Below are 12,298 nucleotides of genomic sequence, written 5' to 3'. Positions count from 1 at the left end.
GGAGGTATTAAAACGACGTCAATCGCAGAAGTGGGTGTTTTAGCTTCATTTGGCAGATCTTCAAGCTCAGACAGTAACTCGTGTAAAGTCAGCCCCCTAAAAAAGTTTGTGTAAGTGCCCACTGTCCTTTTAAAAGGACACTCTCAAAAATAGTAAAAAATAACTACCCATATATAAACTTTAGATCAGTGTATCAACGTAAAAGGAGAAATATATTACCATTACACCTGAACTCACCAAAAGTTTCTACAATATTAAATGGAAACTTACCCAACTGGGCGAAGGTTGATTATATCATCCATTTTAAAAAACACTGAATATTTCGAGGATTGTATGTCAGAGTTTTTGAACACTTGCTTCGTGATGGTCAGCTGTAAATTCTACTTAAAGATATTGAGAGTATATGTCAACCCGCCATCTGTGTTTAAATAGCTCAAATTCATGAAAAATATAAAATGTAGATTCCAATATTTGGTGTCCTTATAGAAGGACAGTGGGCATATCTGGGTTAAATTAAACCTAAATTGATTATCTAATGCATTTTACATCATGTGTTTTTTTTCAAATTAATTTACCTTTATATATTTTTGTCATGTAATGGTAAAACCTAGATTAGGTCCTAGTTTTAAGTTATGCTACTGTATCACTATTGATACACTCATGTATAAAAAATATTCTTGGTTGAGTGGTAGAATAGCGTAAGTTAAACTCCGCCAAGATAAAAATAAAGACCATTTATTATCATTATTATTTGTAAAAGCGGTTTTTCCAATCACTCAGTGATTCGGATCTCCTCAATCGTCGCCAAACGCCGTCCTTTCATGGGTCTCTTCAATCTTAAGAACAGGAAAAAGCCTCAGGGGGCCAAATCTGGTGAATAGGGTGGTTGGGGCATGACCCAAAAAATACGAACAAGCAATGACGAGTGAGCAGGTACATTATCGTGATGCGAAAGTCACTATTTGTTTTTCCACAATACTGGATGTTTTCTACGTTTTCTTTCTCGAAAGCGGCTTATAACTACAAGGTAATACTCCTTACTGTCTGTACGACCATGTGGCAAGAGGTCCTGATTCACTACGCCACGGTAATCAAAGAAAACCGTGAGTTGAATCTTGACATTTTATCGAACTTGACGTTCTCTTCTTGGTCTTGGCTTTTCCAATGAGACGGTTGGACTTAGGTTTTGATGTCATAACAATTTACCCATGAATCGTCACCAGTTATGACCCTTTTAAGCAAATCTGGATCGCCGTTGACGTCAGTCAAAATTTCTGAGCGACGCTCATGTAACGGTTTTTTTGATCGAAATTCAACCATTTTGGAACGATCTTCGCTAACACACGCCTTATGCCTAAAATTTCCGATAAATTGCATGTCATAAGCCAACCGATATGTCGACATCCTCAGAGGATTTTGCCACCGGGATAATCCTAAGAAGTCACTTCGTGAATCATTTTTTCTGTGAAATGCACTGTGACACGTTTTGGAAGCCCGGTAGCTAAAGTTGTTATTCAGAACTTTACAAAATCCACAACTCCAACACTAACAATAGCAGATGGTTCAATCGCCACAACAGCCATATAGAAAAAGCAAATCTACTAGCTGAACAATTTCTTCCACCCACTTCTTCCACCCACTACTTCCACACTAGAATCCACAATTCTTATTCCCAAAAAGGACAAGAAAAATCTTCCGAGTAACTATAGACCAGTCGCTTTGCTATCAGTGATATAAAAAATCATGGAGCGATCGTCAATATGGCTTTCAAAAACAAAGATCAACAGGCGACCTTCTATCGTATGTCAACCATATTTGGAATAACGCAATCGAAAAACATGGAGAATCAAGAGCTGTTGCGCTTGATATGTCTAAAGCCTTCGACCGTGTGTGGCGTGAGGGTTTGCTGGCCAAACTTCGATGCTATGGCAAGTCTGGTCAGAGAAAAGCTTTCCTTCCATATGTCCTTCCGTCCCTGCATCAGTAGTAAAACAATGCAATACTCGCTCATATTATAAATTTGTCGATTATGCAAAGTAAGTTCTCTTCAAGTCTGAAAATAGCCTCTTGTTATTTTATTGTACAAAAAGGGTGATCCTAGTTGTTATATATTGAGTAACTTAGTGGACTGTTTTAATAGGTCTTTGAAAATTATCGAGTAGTTCGTTCTGTTCAGTGGTGCTAATGAATGAGAATTAACTAACAATAATAATGATATCAAAAAGAGAGAATTTAACGTGTCTGTGATTTCCTTACCTTGATTTTGGTCACAACGGCACTTGAGGAATCGGTGAATAGAGAGAGAGAGATAAGAAACTGCACTTTTCCAGTACAACTGCAGTTTTCTCGAGCACTTTCGGTTCTTTCTCCGGAATCGAACCTTTTGTCTATATGTTCTTCCTCTCGCGGCAGACAGAAAACCACAGTCTTCTCGCGATAAGAATATAAACAAAAAAAAATGAAAACAAAAACTCTACTTAATCAGACAAACACACTATACAGGGAGGTGGTGACGATACACTAGTAATGTTGAAAACTACCGACCAATTGCATTACTTAGTATTTTCTCTAAAATAATTGAAACAGTGGTTTCTCGAAGAATGGAAGCGTATCTGAGTTCTTTCAATTTAATAACAAACAATCAACACGGTTTCAGAAATGGCTTCTCCACTGAATCAAGTGTGGCTGAGTACACTCAAAACATTTTTGAAAGAATGGAATATGATGAATAAGTGGTATCAGTATTGTTCGACTTAACAAGGGCATTTGATTCAGTCGAAAGGTCTTTCGTCTCAGAAAAACTAGAAAAGTTGGGTATTCGTGGCTGCCTCAATGATTGGTTTTCTCTTTCCTCGAAAACAGAAGGATTATAGTGAAAATTGATGACGTTTTTTCAAATGAATTTGATATGGATCTTGGTACCCCTCAGGGCAGTGTCCTTGGTCCATTAATTTTTCTCATATTTATTAACGATCTTCCTAAATAACTGAGGCAAAAGTTCTCATGTATGCAGACGACACATGCACAATTATATCAGATCACTTAAAACTTGCACTTTCAAAACAACCTACCAGAACACTAAACCACTTCAAAGATTGGTGCTATTGTAATAGATTAATGTTGAATGTTTCGAAAACGGTTTGCATTGAATACCATACAGCTGAAAAATTACCATCAGATTGCTCAATATTATTAAATAACACTTTAATCAGTACATCGAAGTCTGCAAAATTTCTCGGAACCATATTCGAATGTAATATATCTTGGAAGGCACAAATTGGTAGTGTCTGTAAAAAAATTAACCAGTGTTTCTATCTATCAACTCTTTTGAAGTCTATGCTAGATAGGGATACTTTACTGAGTGTCTATTATTCATATGCTCACTCTGCGATCTCCTATAGTATCACAGTATGGGGGCAAGGGCGTGATAATCAAAGGGTGTTTGTATTACAAAAAAGAATATTGCGATTAATTTTTGACCTACCTTATCAAACCTCTTCTCGCGATATATACAAAAACCAAAAAATTCTCACTGCTACTTCTATTTACTTATATAAATTACTGAGCCATATCTACCGAAACCGAAATAAACTGCCAAAAAATTCTGATACTCACAACCACAACACAAGGCATAAAAACGACTTGTTGCAAAAAAAATCGAACCACACTTTCCAGAAAAAATAACTTCTGATGATTGGAGCGTCTTACTTCAATAGGCTTCCTGATAATATAAAAAATAGTAACACGTTCGGAATTTTCCAAAGTAGGTTAAAGAAAATTTTAACGAATCATTGTTTCTATAGCCTAGGGAAATTTGATGACTTCCTTTCTAGCAGTGTTAACTGAGTTCATAATGTTTATTGTGCTTTATGATTTTTTATATTTATATCAAGATGTCTTGTATACTTGATTTTATGTGTCATTGAGTAATATTAGGGTTACATCCTCACCAACATAGTATGTCCATGTATGTTTGTGTATATTATACTCTATTTTGTCAATGTAAATGATCTTTTAACCTGTAAACTAGTACTTTAGGAGTAACTTTTTTTTTTAGTAAATGTGTAGCTTTTACACCTCACCAGACACGTCCAATACATTGTATAATAGGAAAACGAATTTCATATAATTTGATTCGATTTGATATCACAGACCGGATTAGGAAAATCTTAGAGAAACACGACGTGCATCCAATATTTAGGCCAACAAAAAAATCAGACAGAGTGTAAGGTCAGCTAAGGACCCCAAAGAACCCTTAGCAAAACCCGGGTATACGGGATTCCTTGTAACTGTGGGTCGGTCTACATTGGAACCATGAAAATAAGTGTGGGTTCTCGTCTCTCTGAACAATAGAAAAGAATATGCAATGAATATCAACAAAATCTGGCTGCCTGTACTTACAGGTCAGGTCAGGTAATCCAATTAAGAGAAACCAAGCTACGCCCTCTGATAATAATATCATAGTTGATGCGTTTGAAACGACGGAAACAATAGCTCAATCACTAATAGTAGTCTACTGCAGTAGTAGACGAAATGTCAAGCATGAAAACCCGCAGGCCACAGCAAAAAAAACTCGAGAAGTAGCTCTCACACAGTTATCCCCAGTCGAGGAAGTTTACATTCATTCTTTCAATACTCTGTTATCATTCTCTATCGCACACATTATGTTTGAAATCAACGCTTCCTCTTATTGCTGGCAGGGAGTTAAAAGGTGATATTGTGCTTTGTTGACCGAAAGAACTCCTACTGAGATAACGCAACGTAATGGCCCGTTAGAATAGCCTCAAGGTCTCTACCATCCTTTCACTAATAGCCTTAATCGTGGAAACACGTATTCAATTATCTCACTAATTCTCAATTTGGAGTAGTAAAAAGGTCTTTATCTGATGACTATGAAGGTGGTTAACGGAAATGGAAAGTCGTATTGAGACACAACTTGTTTGTATTTGTTCAACAATTTTGCACTGTTGTCCTACATTGTAACGACCTTTACTGTTTTGAATTTGGATAACCGGTTGCGGAGTTGGAGACTAAAAAAAGTGATAATTCGTATAACTTTGCAACCTAAATTGGTTATCATAGGTTACACAAAGTTTGTAATGTGTAAAAGAAAAAAAATGTTCATAAAAATGAATCGCATTTGGAATAAAATTGAACCAAACTAATGGACAACAAAAAACATTTGTTTTTTATTCGATTTATGTACCAGGCATCTTAGTCAAAATAAGGTAAATATCTCGGAATTCAAGATACCCAGCTATAAACTCGTATAAACTTGTACATATTTTGATATCCTAAAAGTTGTCTCGAAACCTACATATGGTAGAGTGAACGCGACTATTGAAATCTAAGGTCAACACTCACAAGAATCGATTTTATTGTACATTTTTTGTAATTAGCTCGTTTCGTATGGGTTTTTTGCTATTTGTATTCAATACAAATATCATAGGGGATTGAATTTCTTACAACTTTTGTTTCAATTTTTTTTACGTTGAATGGTTTTCAAGATAGAGTTTGCTGAGCGCGTAGTTTTTATGGTCAAGCGGTAGTCCCGGTCAGAAACACCCCATATGAAGTTTATTAATTATTTACAAATATACAGGGCTATTCAAATTCGTTTCTGTACATGGGGATCTCGTAAACGATAAGGGATAGAATGTCGGTTAAATTGTGGCAAAGTTGTGTATTTTAGAGACCTATTCAATGATGTAAAGAAATCGAATATAGCTCTTTTGGTTCTGGAGATATACAGGAAAAACAGAAAAAAATCCCAAATTATTTTTTTGCCTATATCTTCTTTATTCGCAATTATTTTGAAAATCTGTCCACATTTTGCTATTGGCACTTGATGTGGGCTCTCAGAATATATCCATGAATCTTTTATACAGGGTGTCATCTGACTTGGGCCACCCCCATCTCTGAATTTTTAAATATGGACCTGTATTTTTTGTTGTAGTTTTTGGATCGTAGACGTTCACTTCATACTGAGAAATTAAATTCAATTTTATATTTCGGGATGTTTCGGTAATATTCGATTATAATTGTGTGAATTATTCCCTTTTAAATTACGGCCCTGGAGATTAGTTGACTGAGTTGAATAAAAACATTATAGCAACTTTCACGCCTCTCTATATATCGTAGAGTTTTTCGAGAGTTTTTTTTTTTCATTTTTAGGTACCTATTCTTATTTTTTCCATTGCTCTGAGCGTTTTCTACAATGAACTTCGAATAAGAAAACCTTTTATGATTATTTGAAACATATCTACATCAAAAATATATTATATGTGTTTTAATAAGCAGAAAAAGAAATGATAGCAATAATAACATCCGAAACGAAAACTATAATTGTAATGAAAATTGAAATGAAGTGATTTATATAGGTACCCAAAAAAATTATTGGCGCAATAAATGTTCGAATTGGAGTCCTTGTCTCGAAATGGAAGGATATTTATTGCACAATTAATTTTTTTGTGTATATAAATTACTTACTTCATTTCAATTTTCATTATAATTATAGTGTTCGTTTCGGATGTTATTATTGCTATCTTTTTTTTCTCTGCTCATCAAAACACATATAATATATTTTTGTTGTAGATATGTTTCAGATAATCACAAAAGGTTTTCTTATTCGAAGTTCATTGTAGAAAACGCTCAGAGCAATGGAAAAAATATGAATAGGTACCTAAAAATGAAAAAAAAAAAACTGTACGGTACATAGGGAGACGTGAAATTTGCTATTGTGTTTTTATTCAACTCAGTCAACCAATTTCCAGGTCCGTAATTTAAAAGGGAATAATTCACACAATTATAATCGAATATTATCGAAAAATCCCGAAATATAAAATTGAATTTAATTTTTCAGTATGAAGTGAACGTCTACGATCCAAAAACTACAACAAAAAATACAGGTGCGTATTTAAAAATTCAAAGATGGGGGTGGCAAACAAATAATTTGGGATTTTTTGGTTTTTCCTGTATATCTCTAGAACCAAAAGAGCTATATTCGATTTCTTCACATCATTGAATAAGTCTATAAAATACGCAACTTTTCCATGATTTAACTGACACTTTATCTCTTATCGTTTACGAGATCCCCATGTACAGAAACGAATTTGAATAGCCCTGAATGATAATTATTAATTTTCATTTCTATGTTTTTTAAAAAAGGCAAAAAACTTTTCAAAAGCATTTGAGAAACTAGCGAAACTTGCAGCAGCATTTAAAGAACGAAAATGGCCGGTTCAAATATTCGTTATTCACAATACATTACATCTACAAAACTGAATAAACCTGTGCAGTTATCAAATATTTCACCAACTTTCCTGCACTAATGAAAGGCAATACCTCTAAACCGGTCTGTAGGTGATCTATTCGAATAATTTCAGCATGGTGCTGTTGCTAGATAAACGAGAACTAAGCGAGACTAACTTTTGTGAGGTATCTTGCATAAATGTTTGTCGCATATAATTCAATATCCCGCGTAGTATCAGCAGGAAAGTAGTTGTTTTCCGGCAGATATTTACCTGAACCTACGGTGTATCTTGCATACACCGTATGTTGGAAGTGAATGTTTATTTCATCTGGTTTTGCATTATCCAACGGATCGATCTTCGTTTCCATTTCATTAGAAGGCTCGGTAATGTGAGTCAAGACCTGCATTTTCTGGATTTTGATGAGGAAAATATTCGATATTCAGTAAAGTTATCATCATTACAGTACCTTATTTGGTTTAGATTCTCTTCCAATTCAATTCTGCCACTAAACAAAAAAAATGTTTGGTGATGTTTAGGACCTCTAACATCTGGATTGAGAAAAATTGGGAAAATCAGAATACATATTTACATTCATTAATAAAGAGTATTTTTATAGGACATCGGCTACGGAGGCACATCTTCACCGGCAGCAGAAGGTGATTTCGAATTGAGGTGAAAGCAACCGTGTTGAATTCAATGCCACAAAAACCTAGGCATCAGTTTTCTCCAAGAAGTTAAATGTTTCCAAACTGGATTTAATAATGTCAGGTCAGAGAATTTCGCTTTCTGCTTAGATAAATTCGTTGGGTGTTAAAATGGATGTCTTGGCACAATTACGTCTCTGGATTTGCATAGGCTGCTTCTCAAGAGCTTGGAACACTGTTCCGAACCAGAAAACTGTACACACCTCAGCAACTTCTGATGCTTTATAAAGCTCAGATTAGACCTTCTTTGGAGTGTCGTTCTCATGCATGAAGCTCTGCCCATACATACCCAGAAGTTGCTGAATTCCATCTATAAAAGAGCCGTCCGCCTGATTGGAGATGCGTGCAACCTCCGGTGGGTTGGGCTACCTACCGGGCGCGTCTCCAGGTGGCGGATACGGGAACGGCTACGAAACTGGGAACCCTGTGGAAAGCCAATATGGCTTTACGGATGGGGTCGCCGGACTCCTGATCAGTGGCAGAAATAAGTAGGGAGAGGGTAACTAAAACTCCCCAAAAGCCTTTGCGAAACATGCCACCGTGGACCAGCCTACCCAAGCTAAGGTGTAAGAAATCGTGCCGACAGCTGAAAAAAAAGGTGTAGAATTTTAAGTTGGCAACATTTTTTCAACTGGCGGCCATTTTGTCCGCTGTCAAGTGATTTACGTTCAGTGTTCATTTTGGTTTGGCCTGCCAACATGAATACACTGACGCCTGAACAACGCTTCCAAATTGTGCAAATTTATTTTGAAATTCATGAGTTCTGTTCGAAATACCTTCATATCGCGCCTTACGTCCATTTTACGGTAGACATTGCTGTTGTAGAGCGAATCGTAGAGGAAGACCCTAATGACTGATTAGGAAGACCCTAATCATGTGATATACTGTTTGGAACCTTTGGTGTAGTAATGAATATTACCGAAGTTTTTTCCCAACACCAAATCGTTATTTTTACACCTCGACACGTGTTTCGATCACCAAGTGATCATCTTCAAGAGGAAGATAAAACAGTTTTATCTTCCTCTTGAAGAGTTTGCTGGTGGAGTTTTCCCAACTCCACCAGCAAATTTACTTTCGAAGAAATGAAAGCCGAGGGATGAGTTACTACTAGAATATATTAATTTTCTTACTTAGCTATCCAAAGATTGGCTGAATGCTTAGGGTATGCACAAACAAAAATAAATTTTGGTGATTACAAAAATAATAATGGGAATTATTCTACTTTGGACCAAGGTCCTTGGTCTTCCACCATATCCACCATGTATAGGAATATACAATACAAATTAAAGGAAAAACACTTAAATAATATTGTGCTTATTGTTTTCTACTATTATTTTTTCTATCTTCACGGCCCGAAATTTCCCAACTTTTCCAAGTCGAAAAAACAGCGAAAAGGAATTTTGTAAAATTGTCACTTCAAAATTTGTGGACTGTTCAGGACTGTTTTCTTAATTGGGAGAAATTAAAATTTTTTGAAGATTTCAAATAACTCAGAATTCTCTTCAAGTTATGCATGTTGGGAAATCCCAACCTTCTCCTGGTTCTTTCCCTTTTCTTATTACCTCTCCTTTTCTTTTCACTAATTTTTATTTTTTTAATTAGTATTATTTTTTTTACTATATTTTTTTTCTATCTTCATGGCCCAAAATTTCCCAACTTTTTCCCAAGTCGAAAAAGCAGGGGGGGAGACTCCCTCCGTTCCCCACGCCTATGGCGACGGTCCTGCATATGCGGTTTTCACCATTAAGTTTGTCATAGCCACCAGTTTTCACATATATCTAGTTTGAAAACAGAAGTTTCCCTTTGAAAGTGTCCAATTTTGCCCACTCTGTACACTGAATCCGAGAAAATCCAGGAAGTTAATATTATTGCCACTATTATTTCTTTCAAGCTCCAAAATGATTTTCGGCCACAACATCTCATTCTACAAACGCATACAAAAAACAAAACTAACAAGGTCGTGTCTACTACCACCCAGCAGGAATGTCAAATAGTAATCTTTCATGAATGAACTGCCCACCAAGCATCTGCGACAAGGATAAAAATCAATTACAGCGGGGAAGACTTCAAATATTCAAACGACACTCACCAAATGAAATCCTTGCAATGCGAACAGAACGTTGGCTGCTTGAAGAACCTGGGGATGAACCGATGGTCTTTGATGTTGTAGACGTTTTTCTTTTTCAGCGCACCTTTCCTGCCGCGTAACCTTAACCCAAATTTCGTATTGAGATCACTAGCATCATCGTTGAAGTTGTCGTCTTCCGCCATATCTACCGCTCAATTGATCGCAGATGAGAGACCAAACATGTATTATTACTGGAGCACAATGAACGGCACACTGCCCGTCAAATGTCAATAGTCCGGTATCTATTCAAGTAGGTATATTTAGTTTTAGGTGCAACAGTTGCCGCACGGGCTATGAGACTGCTTTCAGTGCTGCTTGCCAATTTCCTGTGCGATAAAACGAGACAAAGCGAACGGGGGGAGTTGCGCAATCGCATTGATTGTACTCGATTGGGATATACCATTACGCTGTTACGTTACCTTACCCTTCCCGAAGGGCTTTCGGTCTTTACTTGCAGATTTTCGGAGTTATGAACGCTTACGCAACGCTTTCTATGGGTTTTCCAGCTTTCAGCTTAAACGATTTTTATCTAGAGCTTGTTTATATAAGATAAGTATCTCACGGGTAATTATTTGGGGAAAACATAGGCGTAGTTATAGTCACAGATTTAGCTACAGTAAACACCGTGGAAATCAGATCAACTGAGATATAGGGATTCCTGCAAGTTAAAAGAGAGAACAGAGAACACCTAGAAATGGTTAGTGGCATAAACAAAAATGGCGTATTCGGCGCAAAATAAGTTATTTCCATTGCTATCATTTGTTTATTTCATAACTCGAAAGTTGGTCCTTTTGTATATTGAATTATTTTAAAAAGTAGTAAACCAAAATAAAATATCGACCTGTGATGCACAATGAGATATAAAGAGACCAGAAAAATCAGGAGTCGCTCATCATATTTTGCATCAAAACCATTCCATAGACTTTAGTTCATTAAGATTAGTTAGACAAGTTAACAACAAAAGGCATCTAGATGCCTTCTAGTGAAGAAATAAGTAAACCTCTGTATTTGTAAAGTAGGGAGGAGGAGTGTAGACTCATAGCACTTAGGCCACATGTGACCCATTGTACATCCTCCCAAAGAGTTGCTCTTCTACGTCATCGTCCATTCTGTCCTTTCCAGGAAGGTAAACAGGTCACTAGGAGACATCTCCTTTATATTGGCAGGTAAGACTCATCGAACACACACTCTCTTTGGCAACCTTGAGGTGTCTCACGGTGGCCTCCACGAAGGTTTTGGAAGGTGCAGCGATATTACTGTCGTTGCGCAGCTTCTTCAACCTTCTTGGGGTTCCCTCCGTGAAGGTGCACAAGTGAGGAAGCTTTCCTGCAGGGGCAGCCGCTTCCTTGTCAAGGCGGAGCTCTTGGCGCCCTCCGCAGGAAGGTCTCTTGTTGTTGGAGGTGATCTGCTATGTCCAGCCTCATTCCCAGCGGTAGATTGGGGTGGACATTTCTGTTCATCCCCAGCCACCGCCTTAGATTGAGGTGAGCACTTCTGTCCAGCTTCGGGATTGGTTTTTGTTTTTGTTGTTTCTGTTGTTTCATTCATTTGTGTTCCCACGAGAAGCAAGGAAAGAGTTGGTCACCTCTGGCAGAACCCCGCATTACCAGAGGTAGGCTGATTACAATGAGGTTTCGCCCAGTTCCCTAAAGGGATCGTTCGTGACCGCATATCACCCTGCGGCCATTCAGCTGTCGATTCCTTACACCTCAGCTGGTCCACGTTGGCATGTTTTGCGAAGGCTTTTGGGGAGTTTTAGTTCCCCTCACCCTACTTATTTCTGCCACTGACCAGGAGTCCGGAGACCCCGTCCGTGAGGCCACATTGGCTTCCCGGACAGGGCCTCCAGTTCCTTATCCGCCACCTGAGGACGCGCCCGATAGGTAGCCCAAGCCACGGGAAATAAGTAAACTTAATAATATTATGATTAACGATAGTGGACCAATACTTTAGAATACTATATAGCTTGTTGAAATAATATTTTATTATCAGATTTACCTGATTGTTAGATAGGCAATATTGTAAAATTAATTTAAGACAATTAAGACGCAGGTACCTAGCAGAGGTATCTATGGTATAAATACACGTGACGAGGTGTTAAAAATAACGGTTTGGTGTTAGGAAAGAACTCCAGTAATATTCAAAATATCGACCTTTTTACATTTAGGGAATTTTTTAGGTACTAGGAATTTACCTAATACTAATTTTTGACA

General features: G+C 37.2%; 1 protein-coding gene across 1 annotated transcript in view; it reads right to left on the bottom strand.

Moving 5' to 3' along the window:
- The window catches only part of LOC111508072 (Protein C kinase 53E), a 105,982-nt gene extending 95,584 nt beyond the window's left edge, over window positions 1-10,398 (bottom strand). Inside the window, exon 1 of the mRNA XM_023163493.2 lies at window positions 10,047-10,398. Within this exon, the coding sequence (XP_023019261.1) occupies window positions 10,047-10,228 (182 nt within the window). The 5' untranslated portion in view covers window positions 10,229-10,398. The remainder of the gene's footprint in view (window positions 1-10,046) is intronic.
- Window positions 10,399-12,298: the final 1,900 nt, after the last annotated feature.

The sequence above is a fragment of the Leptinotarsa decemlineata genome, unplaced genomic scaffold (genome assembly GCF_025532065.1).
Source record: "Leptinotarsa decemlineata unplaced genomic scaffold, Ldec_3_MD MMD2_tig00026328_RagTag_RagTag, whole genome shotgun sequence".
NCBI lineage: Eukaryota > Metazoa > Arthropoda > Insecta > Coleoptera > Chrysomelidae > Leptinotarsa > Leptinotarsa decemlineata.
Note: the sequence above shows the minus strand (reverse complement) of the source record. Positions and strands in the feature narration are given on the sequence as shown.